At 41.6% G+C, this 15,098-nt stretch overlaps 1 protein-coding gene across 9 annotated transcripts in view; it reads right to left on the bottom strand.

Annotated features, from left to right (window-relative positions):
• The window catches only part of ELMO1 (engulfment and cell motility 1), a 491,764-nt gene that overhangs the window by 327,887 nt on the left and 148,779 nt on the right, over window positions 1-15,098 (bottom strand). For all 9 annotated transcript variants that reach the window (XM_010955409.3, XM_045516965.2, XM_010955408.3 and 6 more), the window contains one exon: window positions 9,299-9,468. In XM_010955409.3, the coding sequence (XP_010953711.1) occupies window positions 9,299-9,468 (170 nt within the window). The remainder of the gene's footprint in view (window positions 1-9,298; window positions 9,469-15,098) is intronic.

Genomic DNA, 15,098 nt, shown 5'->3' with positions numbered 1-15,098 from the left:
CAGTTGTTTTTAAGTATATGTTCAATAGTGGAGAAATAGTTGATTTTCTCTCTTTGGTAAAATGCCCACTAATTCTCTTTCTTAAGAGAAAAAAAAAGCTTCTTCTGAAGGAAGACACCATGAGACATTGCAATCGTCTTGGACAACAGATGGAACTCTGGGATGGTAACCTGCAAAAAAAGTGTACAATAGACAAACCTTGTCTGCAAGAAGGGACATTATGCTTCTTAAAAAACTGGAGATTAGGTCAAGAAGATTAGGAAACAAGTGATTCTAACTTCATCAAACCACTTCCCATTCCTCAAGTCTGCCAAATCTCTCTGGCATTAAGTATGTTATTCCCTCTGTTAGGGGAACACCCTTCCCTTCCTTGTCAGACTAGCAAAAGAAATCCTACCTCAAGTGCATCAGACTCGAGGCTCCTCTGGGAAGCCTCCCTGACCTCTAATTTCCCTTCCTTGGCCAGACGGAGGGTGGCGCCTGCACCTGCACTTGCTAAGACTCAGGACATCTCACTGCCCTTCAGCCCCTTAGAGCAGAGGCTCACTCTGTAACTAGACCACTATAACGCCAAGCACATGCAGAGTGGGTGCTTGATTCGGAAGAAGTTAAGTTTTATGTTTTCAACCACATAAAATGTAACCACTTCAGAAACCTAACTGACCACGAGAGAATCAGATCTAGTATTTGGCAAAAAACTGGGGAGTTAAGAATGTATATAGAGATTTTCCTTTTCCCTCCTCCCTCCCCACTCCTTTACCTGCCTTTCTTTTATATACACACACACACACACACACACACACACACACACACACATATACATATATATATATATGTATGTATGTGTATATATGTATATAAATAAAAGCTTCCTTTCTTCCTTCTTCCAAAAACCATTGGGCAAAGTGAAAGAAGTAGGTGGCCATGGGAGGCAAGCCTGAGCAGAGGCTGAGCCTTCTTGCAAGAGCCAAACCCTACTCCCTACTAAAAGGAACTGGGGCCCCTAGGAGAAATGTCTCCTGCCAGGGTTGGGACAAGGAAAGATCTAGAGAAGCCTGGAACATTTTGTTGAGTCAGAAAGTAAAGAAATGCTCAAAGAACACTGGGAGACAAGGCAGGACACAGAAGACAGCCTGAAGAAGCTTCCACAGCCATATCTGGGACAAATTGAGCATCGAAATAAATAATAACAGTGATAGATTATAGCCCATGGAAGAAAACAGGGACAGATGGGTCTACATTGTTTTAAAGAGTGGTGTGCTGGCATTGTTGAAGGACCAAGTCTCAGGGGAAACATACACAAACCTGATTTGTACCACTCTCCAGTTCCTATCGTGTAACTACTCCAAAATGTATTTCTTAATTATTTACAAAAAGGGGGAATCACATCATAGGGAGATACCTGGAAGGTGTTGTCTTAACAAGTGGTCACAGTGAACACCAGTAATAAGACAAAGGGACCCCATGTGCCAGTAATAAGATGCAATGAATAAACACCAGCATGTGTGATATTCAGCCAAAGACATGCAACAAGGGTTTAAAACGAGAAAACTCTGGATAAACCTGGAGAAAAAAGAATTTGTGTTTCAGTGGGAAACTATGCAGTGTCTTACAGCATACTCTTCGGGGTTGTCAGATTCCAGCCTGTTGTCTTTAAGTTGGAGGTAACTGATGGATATGTATATTGTCCCCCCACCTCCCCACCCTGCCTAGTGGTGATTAAATTGATTTCCTACCTACAGGTGAAAAACCAATTTTGTCTCCATTTGCAATTCATTTCAACATTCCTTTGCTCCACATAAATTTGTGCCCTTTTGACTCTTCTTTTAAACCCTTGAAAACATCTGCCTGGTTTCCTCATGTCACAGGGGTAAAATACATTCTTTTAACACGTGTTCAATTTTATACCTATACCAGAGCCATGCTTTTATCTTTCCCTGATAATTACGTTTAATTAATTATCTTTTAATAAACCCCAATTGCAGGCTATTCTAAAAATAACTGACCTATAATCTTAAAAAGTGTCAAAGCCCTGAGAGAAAAGGAAAGATAAGGAATTGTTCCAGATTGAAAAAGATGAGAAGACAGGACAAATGGGTGCAAGGGACTCTGGAAAGGACACAACCAGGACAACTGGTGAAACTTGATCTTGCAACTTCTCCGTTCAGTTTGGAACTGCTCCATTAATCAAACAAGGAGGCCTTTATCTGGGAGGCTCTGATGCTCTGGCAGCCTGTACAGGGAAACCAAAACCCTACACCTGCAAATGCCTCCAGGTTAGAAAATGGAAACCTAATGACAAGCAGTTACAAACAGCCAACTAGACTTAAGCTACAGCCAACCAAAGAGTTGCCCTGCTTCACTTGCCCTCTTCTCTTTAAGAGTCTCCCCCACCTTCCGCACCAGCTCCTCTTGGGTAAGGTGTTCCAAACCACTTCCCCAGTTTGGCACTGACCAATTCGAACTGATTTTTGCTCAAAAAAACTCTAAAAAGTTTTAATATGCCTCAGTTAACCTTTTAACAGAACTGCTTCAAAGTGAATACTTGTGGTGTGTATGTATGTGTGTGATATATAAAGCAGTCACTGTAATTTTTCAAAATAGCTTTCTGGCCTGGGGCCTGAGCATCCTTAGGTTTTTACATGTATTCCACCTCCACTGGCAGACCCTGGCCTTAAGGAAGTTCTCCTTGACCAGAGTGCAGAGAGAAATTCAGCGCCAAAACCCAGTGTTTCTCCTCTACTTCCTCACTTTGGCCTCAGAGGAAGCTTTCTGTTGTGATGTTTGTTTTCCTAACTGAGGTCCTCTCTCTCCCTCTCTCTCTTTCTCTCCAGCCCTCTCCTCTCTCTCCATATATATCCATTTTAAACGAAACATGATCAGAAGAACAAATGACTCTGGGAAGGCTGATGTTTCCCAGTGACCAGGAGCCCCTCACTTCAGCCCAAGCTGTGGTATCCTTTTCCCAAGCAGAAGATAATCTCTTCTTTAAGCAGGCTGTGCGACCCCTTCTCATTTCCATTACCAGAGTGATGGACAAAGACTCAGAGACAAAGCCAAGAAGGGTGGGGAGGAGGAGTTCCAGCTTAAGGAATTTGCGGCCACACAACCCCCAACAAAGCCCAAGACAGTTGGCCCCTTTGGCGTTTGTGATGCAAATTTCTGGCAGGATCCCCAGAAGGGCTGCTCTAGTTGGAACTCTGCGCTCTACAGAGTGAGGCTCCGGAAAGCAGGCGGAGGGGGCTGGGAGGACGTGGCAGGCTTCTCAGCTGGGGATCACAGACCACCCGGAGCAGCTTCATTTCCAGCTCCGTCTGGGGAGCTGCTTGCTCCTCCCGGTGGCCTCTGTCCGAGGTGAAGTGCAGGACACACATGGTGTGACCTGCGCTTGGAGGCTGGCAGTGAGTCTCTGATCAATTTGGCCCGGCCTGGACCTTCCAGAACAACCCAGGCTTCTAGGAGACATTGAATTCTCAGAAGCAAGAGCATAAGTTAGAGCTGATCATCCATGTCCGTGGAGGTTAACAGAGTTACTTTTCAAAAAAAGAAATTGATCCTTTGTGTGAAGACAAAATTTCAAAAAGGGTCACACAAAGTCCCAAACTGTCACATGCATGTTTGTGCTTCCCACCCACAGCTCCCGCCGTGTGTCTAATCCAGTATCAGGAATATTCAGCATTCAAATGATCTACTCTTTGCTAAGTGAATAAAACCTACAAATCCATTCTCAAGTGTTGGTGCCAGGGCAACATCAAAGCCACGACAACGTTCAGGGCACTTCATTCAAGTCATAACTCAATTTTCACGTCTCTTGAGAAACAGCCACAGCTCTGATTCCGGCCAGGAGAAGGAATTTGAATAATCAAAGTTTAATATGAAACTCTTCGTGTATTAAAAATGACCATTTTTTTCTTGCCACCTTCTTAATTTTTTTATTTTTTGTTGAAGTGTAGTTGATTTACAGTGTTAGTTTCAGGTGTACAGCAAAGTGACTCAGTTATACACATATATATATATAATATATATTTTTTTATAAACCCAGTGCACATGGCTTTGCAGACACACAAACATCCTCATCCGTGTCATCTGTATGACAGAAGGAGGAGGGGCTAATAATTTACACGACAAATGTGGTTTGATTTAAGACAATTACTTAAACGCTTTACGTATCTCTAAAATAACTGTGAGGCCCTTTCCACTGTTCCTAATACAGCCAAATTTTGGAGAAGTGACTTCAACCAAGCAAATAAAAAGTATTCGTAAATTCCCCAGATTAGTGAAAACTCCTCACTGCTATTTTTCTTAGGAAAGTTAGAATCCCTAAGGGAACACCAGCCCAGTATCAACCAGAATGTTAGAAATAGCCGTACTCCTACATGAATGGTAAGTACAAATCAGGACACGTCAGGAAGCTATGGAGCTGTTTTTATCTTAAAACAGCTTAGACATGTGTATATATCCTCTGAATCAGGAATTTTATTCCAACACAGTAAATATTCACAAATATTCTGCTGAAAGAAAAGCTGACGAGAGAGTGTTCACAATCATCAGAAAACCTGAATACGGTGTAAATATCCAACATTAGGGGAATGGTTAACTATACTCTGCATATCTTTCAAATTATCATAGTAGATTGTCTATCAATTGTACCTCAACAGAGCTTCAAAAATGAATTAATATGCAGATAACAAAAATGATGAGGGGGTAATATTTAATTACATGGAAATATCATTAGGTACATAAAGCCAGCTACAGAGAGCACGAAAATTCTAATTCTACCTTTGTAAAGCCTGTGCATGTGTGTGGATCTAAAAAAATATACAGAAACAATAAACACCAAGGTGTTGAAAATATTTGTCCCTGGAAAGGCAGATTACAAATGATTCTTGTTTTCCTCCTTCAGCTTATGTATATCTATTTTTTAAACAATAAATATGATTTTTTTTTTAATTAAGGAGAGAAAGCAAATTCAAAAAAACTGAGCTTTCTGTAAACACATGAAATTTAACTTTTTTCACTCCTAACTTTTCTGCCCAGGGTGGTGCTACAGCTTACTCATAATCCAAAGGCGTAATTTTCCTGTCCTATTGCCAAGCGGGAAACTAGAAGGCTCCTGCCCTTTCATTCTTGGAAACGTTCCCCTTGTTCTCTGACTGTTGAACAGTAGAAGGACACAGGGTAAACTGCCTGACTGTCTGTGTGCGTAGCAGCGTAGACAAAGAACACAGAGGTTTATTAAAACCCAAAGAAAAGCAGTGTTAGTCACTACAATGGATTTAGAATTGCAGGTACAATTTTTTTTTTCTTTCAAATAAAATAAAATACATCGTTTCTGAGAAATCTTTTAACACCCATCTTCTTTTTTTTGGTAAAACACTATCCATTCCTTAATGTTCCTCACCCAACACTATTTCCTGGCTCAGGTTGGGGAACAAATTTATTTGCTTCCACATCTATGCTTCGAGCTGAAACGAGGAATGGAATTTCAAGATTGTACAAGAATGGAAAAATTAAATTCAAGTTTTAAACACTGTATTCTGCCAACGTGACACCCCCACCTTGATCTTTTGTGGCTAATTTTTCCCCCATCGTCCCTCCCGGTACCAGCTGGAGAGAGACCTTTAATAGCTCAGCCTTGGGTAATGACAAGCAGGCAAGTAGTCTTTGAATCTCATTATAGCTCAAAGTAAGGAGAAAAATTCCAACTACATTTCTTCAGTGTTTCCTAAAAATTTCCACAGGTCCTGCTTAGGAAGCCTCTGCCTTCCCCAGCTGGAAGTCCGCCCAGGAGTCATAAGTAGATGCCTTCCAAATTGCAGGATCTATTTAATTTGTGCAGTTCCTATTCCAAAGGTTTCCTGTTAATTAATTAAAGTCTTGTTTTACGTTTAATTGAGAAGCCAAGTTTCTTTATAAGAAAAGTGACTTTCTCTTTTTCTTTTTAATCTGGGCAAGGGATTGGAAAACAGCTGTGCATCGAATGAGCAGCTTCTTAGCATGAGTTGCAGGACGTAGCAGAAGGCAGGCAGGAGGTGGTACAGCTCCAGTGGCTCTTTCCTCCATCCCCTAAGAGTAGCATGACTTTGAACTTATGTCAGATGGTGAGGAGGGCACACACCAAAGGTGATTCAGAGAGACATCGTTCCTTCCCAGTAACATAGTGTGATGGGAAAGTGAAAGAGACAAGGCAACCCAGAAGTCACCCAAGATCTGGTCTTGAGTTCTGTTCATCTGTCTGAAACCTGGCTGCATGTAACAAACTGGAATGACTTACAGATCAGCAAAAATCAAAATATTAATGAGTATGATATACTTTAGAAAAAAGGAAATCAATTACTGTGGTTCACATAAGGTAAATTCAGTATCTACGTGTGAAACGATGAGATATAATTCAGACCTGCTGTCCCCAGTCCTCAGTCTTTGGGCCACTCTATACATAAGGCAAGATGAGTGATAGAGCAAGGCCACAGCACAGGTGAAAAGCAATAATGCTGACACTGCATAGTGTCAGTTTTAACTCTTTCTCTTCTCAAGCTAAAGTGGTAAGTGTTCCTTTGATGAGTGTTTTGGGTTGAATAGTGTCCCCCACCCCCCAAATTCATATGTTGAATCCCTGACCCTCTGTACCAGGATGGGGCAGTATTTGGAGACAGAGCCTTTGAAGAGGTGATTAAGTTAAAATAAAGCCATTAGGGTATGTGCTAAACGAATCTGACTGATGTCCTTATAAGAGGAGGAAATTTGGACACACAGACACCAGGGATGCTCGCGCACTGGAGGAAGTACCCTATGAGGACAAGGAGAAGGTGGCCTTCAGCAAATCAAGGAGAGAGCTGCAGGAAAGAAACCAGCTCTGCCAACACCTCGACACTTTGGACTTCCAGCCACCAGAACCATAGGAATATTAAGTTCTGTTATGTAAGCCACCAGGTTTGTGGTATTTTGTTACAGAAGCACTAGCAAATGAATATAATGAGAAACTAAAAAATTAAAGCTCCTAGCATGCATTTTTCCTCAATGTCCAATACATAACTGCCAACCTCCAGAGGTACTGGAGGTCATCCCCAGCCTTCTCTTCAGGGTACATCTCACAGGGACCCTTGCTTTCAGTGTATTTACCATTGTAATTGTAATTACAATTGCAATTCTGGTACACCTGGAAGCATTAAAACAATGTCATTCTGAATATTCCAGAGCCTAAGCCCAGGGATACCCAGGTATCTGTGGCAGAACCATCCAATATCAGCAGATTGCATTACAACTGGCTCTGGTATGTTGTTTCTGATACATCAGTGGCCGAGACTTAGATAAATCAATAAACGTGGGAGCATTTTTGCAGTTTTACTTAACACGGTGTCAGTGTGACAGAGGCAGAACCCCCAGGGCTCACTGTCCCACCAGAAGTAGTGACGGGGGTGAAGCAGGGCCACCACATGTGGCAATCACATGAAGTCACCCACAGTTATCAGTGAAGGTGTTTGCAATCACAACTCGCACTCCACAGCTCACTAGCCACAGGGGTGAGGGATCTGACACACCGCACACCAGATTTCAGCCTGGAGCTTCCGACAAAGACAGAACCCTCTTTCTCCTTTTCCCTGAACAAGCCTCTTGGATCCCTAAACTTATTTAACTTCCCTTGAGAGGTTTCAAGATCCAACTCCAGTTTATAGTAACCACTTCGGATTCTGATAACACCCAGAATTTTAGATCCCCTGCCCCACTCCAAGGTAATGTTTGCCAAGAATTTAATAAGCAGAGGTTTAGTCATCGTTAAAAAAATTAATGACACCCGTCTGGATCACCGGATCCTGCTTGCCAGATCGCTTGGATTTGACATTTCCTCCCCATTCACTCCTAGATAATTTCTCTACTTGTCTACGAAGTAAGACCCCCAGCTCCAAACTCTAGAGAACATTCTTACATAGGAGATATTCCTGCTGTTACAAAACATGCTCTCTTTGAATGAGAAAAAAACAAGAATCTTTCATTAGTGCCAATCGCAGAGGCTAAATAATGCCAAGTGTAGGAGGAGACAGGAAGGAAGGAAGGGAGTGGGCCGAGGAGACAGGTCTCTAACACATTCAGTCATCGGGTCAGTCTTTACATCACCACATACTGAAGAGAGATTTAAATGACCCAGGTTTAAACCCCAATTCTCAATGGTATTTATTCTTTCCTAATAGATACCTGTACCAACTCTGCATTTTATTTTTTTTAGCATACTAATATGCAGTTAGCTGGCTCAGCATTCTCACCTGCTCTAACCTGCATGCTCTAATGGTCTTCACCAGCAGCACCTGACCATATGGAAATGAGCAGTTTCCTGCGGACCGCACGCACCCTCATATCCTGTGGTCAAGGGAGTTATCTGTCCGCACATATAAAAGCTAGACCCATCTGGCTCCTTAGACTCCACAATCACACCAGAGAATCAGGTCCTTTCCCTAGCTGGTGAGCTCCCCAATCAGCAATGCCCATTCCTTTCTTGCTTATGACAGAACTCAAACTCCTTCAAGGCCTACTCACTGACATCCCCCTGGTAAGGTTCCATGAGATATAACTGGCCCAACTTCTAGACTCCTAGCTTTCAGGAGGAATTGTACCTCAACTGAATTCTGCCTCCATAAATTTCTGGAATAGTAAGGCTTAACATCTTTTTAAGTTTTCCCAATTCCACTGTTTTGCATAGAGTAAGTACCGAATAAATGTTTATTGCATTCAATTGTAAATAACTAAGAACACATATTTCATCAATTAAATGTTAATTTTTTTAAGGGAGGTACTGGGGATTGAATCCTTGTGCATACTAAGCATGTGCTCTACCACTACCCACACTCCAAATGTTAATTAAAAAAAAAATTATTTCAGGGATGCTATTTCGACCCGGTTGAAGACTTTGAAACATGAGGAGGTATTCTAACTTTTTAAAAAAATGGAATCAGGGAAGGAAACTTTTTCTTGGGGATAGGTAAGGTATGTGAGGGATTCTTATTTTGTAAAATTATCATTTTAGTGTTGGAAAGGCCCTTAGAGATAATGACTTAATATTTTTCCTTATAAATATGAAATTTCAGACATTGTCTTAGATTCTGGCTAGTTGGTGGGTGGAGAATGTAGTAATACTTAGATTACAAAAACACACCCCACCCACTATCTTAAAAGCCTTTTTTTCTTTCCTAACCCTAGTCAATTTCTGGTATTTAAAACTAGAAATTGCAAGTATAAGGAAAGTAACAAATACCCAGAATGTTATGAAGTATAGGGCAGAGTAGAAGTCTAGATAAAAGATGCTTACTCAGTGCCGCTTTCAACCATCTGCGTGAGGAGAGAGATGCCATCCAGATTGATAAACTCCTGGGCAAACGTGACATCCCGCGAGAGGCTGGCCAAGTCCTTCAGGGCCTCCAGCTTGGCATCCATACTTGACGACTGGATTCGTTCATGGAGCTGCTGGGCGTTTTGAGCCTCACCGGGGACAAAAACAAAGCAAAGAGTGTTCACAGAGGAAATCACAACAGACAAAAAATTAACATCTCGTTGGAAAATGAAGATACAAAGGCCAAAAGCACAAGTCTTAATGAATATTACAAGCCCAGGGCAGGTTTCCAACCATAATGACTCCGCCTTCAGGCAATGCCTGTCAATTTCACGACAGGAATCAGTTGCCTTCTTTTGACAGGACCTATGTTTCCATCTCAAGGAAAAGCAAGAGCACAAGAACACTAAATGCCCCAGAAACGGAACAGGTATGGCAGTGAGGAGGGGAGAATGGGGAGAATGTTTACTCTCAAAGTAAAATTATTATCTGTAAGTGACAAAAAGCTATTTGCTTAATTAAGCAATTACACAAATTTATACAGCATGTTTACCCATTCAGTCAACACTCTGAGTAATAACGGCCTACACACAATGTTCAAAAGCTTCATTAGACACCTGAATAATCTTTCCGGGTTACTAAAAATCTTCCAGCACAACATAATGGAGCTTGTAAATTCCACTTTTCAACAACATATGTTTCACATGCATTAGCTATTTACTGCATGAATTTAAAACAAAATAATTAGGCAACCAAATTAGCAGCTTTGCCTAGAATTAGAGTTCTCCTCTTTAAGGCATTTGCACTGGGCTTCTATATGTAGGACAGAGAGGAACAGAAACACACCAGAGGAGCTGAACTTCTAGAAAATAATGTGTCGTCTGTATTTCTCATTCATCCAGTAAAGGTTTCCATACCTACCTTTCACTTGGGACAAACAGTAAGAAAATCCTAAATCCCATTTTTCTAAAGGGAGAATGGAGAGCTGAGTGAAAATCATTTTTTTTTTAATTTTCAAAGATGTTCCATTCTCCAAAATTTTCAAATGGAGATACAGCATCAACATTAACATACAATATTTAACCCAAGCAAATCACTTTAAATTCCTTGAAAAATACATTTTCTCTCCCAGCAAGAAGTCTGCATTTACTATAGAGATTATGATAATAATGAGGACTCAAAAATGATTTCATTGTCATTATTAATACTAATATTTTCTTAAGTCAGTCTACCAAGGCAACAGAAATAAAAGTGAAACAAGCAAATGGGATCTAATCAAACTTTCATATAAGCTTTTGCACAGCAGAAGAAACCACAACCAAATTGAAACGACAAACTACAAACTGGGGGAAAACATTTGCAAACAATGCGACTAACAAGGGTTTAATTTCCAAAATATACAAACAGCACATGCAACTCAATAACAAAAACAAACAAACAATCCAATCCAAAAATGAGCAGAAGTCCTAAACAGACATTTCTCCAAAAGAAGACATACAGATGGCCAACAGGCACATGAAAAGATGCTCAACATCGCTAATTATTAGAGAAATGCAAATCAAAACTACAATGAGGTATATCACCTCAAACTAGTCAGAATGGCCATCATTAGAAAGTCTACAAATAACAAATGCTGGAGAGGGTGTGGTGAAAAGGGAACCCTCCTACATTGTTGGTGGGAATGTAAATTGGTGCAGCCACTACGGAAAACAGTATGGAGGTTCCTTAAAAAACTAAACATAGAGTTGCCATGTGATCTAACAATTCCACTCCTAAGCATATATTCAGAGAAAACTATAATTCTAAAAGATACATGCACCCCAATGTTCATAGCAGCACTATTTACAATAGCCAAGACATGGAAGCAGCCTAAATGTCCATGGACAGATGACTAGATAAAGAAGATGTGGTGTATATATAAGTATTTATATATATATACACAATGGAATACTACTCAGCCATAAAAAGAATGCAAAAATGTCATTTGCAGCAACATGGATGGACCTAGAGATTACCATACTAAGTGAAGTAAGTCAGAAAGAGAAAGACAAGTATCATATGATATCATTTATATGTGGAATCTAAAATATGACACAAACGAACTTACCTACAAAACAGAAACAACTCAGACATAGAAAACAAAGGGGATCGAGGAAGGATAAATTAGGAGTTTAGGATTAGCAGATACAAACTACTACATATAAAATAGATAAACAACAAGGTCCTACTGTATAGCACAGGGGACTATATTCAATATCCTGTAATAAACCACAATGAAAAGGAATATGAAAAAGAATACGTATGTGTTTGTGTATATATATATATATCTGAATCACTTTGCTATACACCAAAAACTAAGACAACATTGTAAATCAACTATACTTCCATAAAAAAAATTTTTTTTAAATACTAACTAATAGCATTTGGTGCAATTAATACTAGTAATAAAAACGGCTGGCAGTTACTCAGCTTTTTTTATGAGCCACTATTCTAAACACCTCCAGGAAAGAAATCATTCAATCGGCATGAGAGCCCTATCAGGTAGGTGCTTTAATTATTTTCATTTTATAAAGAGGAAAGGGAAGTGCAGAGAAGTTACATAACTCGCCCAGGATCACATGGCTTGTCCGCGCTTGGGCTGAGACAGAACCTGGCCACTGGACTCTGGGAACAGGCTCTAAAGCAGCGGGACTCCCATGGTGGCATGCATGAGAACCACTTGCACAGCTTCTTACAGCACAGATCCCTGGGCTCCACCCAAAGTTTTCGTTCTGTAGGCCTCGGGTGCGGTCCCCTAAATTGTATTTTAACAAGCCCCCAAGTGCTGCTGATGCTGCTGGTCCTGGCGTCACAGGCTGAGAACCATGGCTCTAAAACACTAAGGAGACTGCATCTCAATATGATGATGAGATGCTCGGCCCAGCCCCACAGGGGCACAGGGGCTCCGCCTCTGTCTCCTAACTACCACCTCGTCTTCTCCAGCGGGGGGCACTGCAAGCTCCTCCCGGCTTACTGCACCAGAAAGAGAATCCACTTGCCCTTTTAAAGGTGTACACTTCTCAGGGGGAACGTTTTCTAAGAAAATAGAAAGAATGAGTCAGTAACTGTGGGATCTGGGTAGATGAGATTTATTATACCAATCTTTCTACTTTTGTATGTGTTTCAAGTATTACCTACTCAGAAGTTAACTAATGAATAAATTTAAAATGAGAGAAGTGAAGAGGGACAACAACAGAAACCTGGAAGGGACAAGTGTCCCAAGCAGAGGAATCAAGACTGAAGAATCCTAAATCCCAGGACTGCTAATCAGTTACTGCTGTGGAAACTGAAAATATTTTACCAAGATAGTCACACGCCAGAATAACAAAGCAATACTCTGACTTGCCGGGGTCTCAGCCAAAGAGTCCCTCCCAAAACAATAATAAAGGCTCCTCCAAATCGTGTCAAACTGCACCGTCCAGGTCATGAACGCAACAGCCTGAGAAGTTTCTGTGGAACCATCCACACTTCTCCTGCACTGAGTTCATAGCAAAACCTAGAAGGAGGAATGCCATAGAGAGTGACTGATGGCTTTTTAAGATGGGGTGGATTTTAGGGACAAGCAGCCTAAGGAAGTGACATTTATGCAGCGATCTGATTGACAAGGAGTCAGTCACATTGGGGAGGGGTGGGGGGATATTCTGGGCAGCAGGAATGGTTAGTGCAAAAGAGGAACAGGAGGAAAAAGCCTGGCATGCCTTGAGGGACAGAAGGAAACCAGTGTGTCTGCGGTTAGAGGCCAAAGGGGAAAGTGGAAGGAGGTGAGGACAGACAAGCAGACGGGGCCAGGCGATCTAAGAAGTTCATGAGCAGCAGAGCTGGAGGAATCCTGGGTGCTGATGAGTGTCCCTGACTGAAAGGATGCATTTAAATATCTAGACAGATGTGTGGTACCTTTGGAGCTCTTAAAACAGCCTATATTCAAACACTATAAGCAACCAAAATGCTTAACAATAGGACAATGGTTAAATAACTCAAGATATCGTCATAGGATGAAATAGTATATGGAATTAAAAATGAAACCTTCAGAGAATATAGGATATCATGCGCACATCCTCATGATGGACTGTTAGGAGAAAGGCTAGGATGAAAATACATTTTATTGTTTGTGGGGCAGTGGTGTGTGTGTACGGGTATGGGTGTGTATCCACCAGAACGTAAAGGAGAAGAAGAAACATGTCAGATTTGCTCACCACTTTATTCCCAGTATCTAAAACAGTGCCTGGCATTTACCAGGAGTTAAAAAAAAATTCCACTAAACACATGAAGAAATAATGAATATACATGCACACGTATTTGCATAAACATAATCCAAGGGGGGAAAAATCAAGATATGACCCGTTGTTATTTATGAATTGTAATATTCTGCATAATTTTTTGTAGCAAGCTTCACTTTTCAAGTTCTCCATGATTCTACAATATTTTTACATTCAGGGGAAAAATCAGTATTATTAAAAAATGAAACAGACTTAATTCTGATTTTTCAAGCAGTCAGCACAAATGAAAAGAGCCTACATGTAGGTGATTTTATCAGATAGTAGGTTTTATTTGCTGGTATTGTCCTAAGGCTAGAAAACAAGCTTCGCATTCAGCCACTCAAACAGCTTGATGTAGCTGCCTGAGGTCCTGGACTGAGAGCTCTGGGCCCAGGCTCAGAAGGAAACAGCCTCGAGGCATCAGCGGGGGGCACAGAAGGGGTATGTAAGGTGGCTGTGAGCCAAGCATTTCCATCTCTCTTCTTTGAGGTCCCCATTAAAATGATCCCCAAGGAACTTCCAGAACGGTTCTGGGTCCATAATACCAGTTAAGAAGTAGTCTAAAAAAGCCCATAGGTTCACAAGCACAGATATTTTCAAGTGCACACTCAATATTGCCCAGCAATCCAACTACACTTTTCTAGAATGTTTGCTATGTCCCTCCAAAATGATGCCTTCACATTTTCCTCTCTCCTAAAACTTCCCTATCCCCTGCTTCCCTCACACTGGTGATCTTGCCTCACATTTTATTGACAAAATCAAAGCAGTTAGCCAGGAGTTCCTGCGTCTTCCTACTTCCCAGGACACGGCCGGGAGCCTCTGTCCTCATGCTCTGCTCTTCCTGATTCTATGCACTCAGCATCCTGTTTCCTATTTAACATTAATCCTTCTCCACAGCAGCTTCGAGCCCTTACTCTCTCACCTTCTCAAATACTCTCCTTCTAATTTATCCCCCTTTCTTCTGTACATCAGGTTCTCGCTCTGCAGTGGATCATTTCCAGCTGCAAACATCTTTAATAGGTCCTGTCTTAAAAAACAAACAGAAAGGTAGAAACCTTTGTACACTGAACCAGTTCCCCTCTAGCTAGGCCCTCATTTCACTGCTCCCATTCTCTGCAAAAGTTCTGGAATAAAGAGTGGGTCTAAAGCTGCCGCCTCACTCCACCTCACACTGCCTCCTCTCCTCCCCTCCACGATCAGGGCTTCCACCCTCACCCCTGACACACTGAGCCCGGATATCTCTATGCGGCACGCCCACCTCCCTCCTCTGATCTTCCTCACTGTCTCAGCAGCCACCAGCACACCTAAGGTTCCTTCCTCCTTGAAGCACTGTCTTCTCTTGGCTTTGTGGCCGGCTCCTCCTCTAAACCTGAGAGTATGCCCAGGGCTCTGCCTTCCCTACGCTGGCCAACCTCATCCAGCCCACGGCCTTCCACACCATGTATCTGTGCTGGTTGGCACACCATATTCTCCAGGCTGCCAGC

Source organism: Camelus bactrianus, chromosome 7, assembly GCF_048773025.1.
Source record: "Camelus bactrianus isolate YW-2024 breed Bactrian camel chromosome 7, ASM4877302v1, whole genome shotgun sequence".
Lineage (NCBI taxonomy): Eukaryota > Metazoa > Chordata > Mammalia > Artiodactyla > Camelidae > Camelus > Camelus bactrianus.
This window is presented reverse-complemented; position numbering and strand designations above follow the sequence as displayed.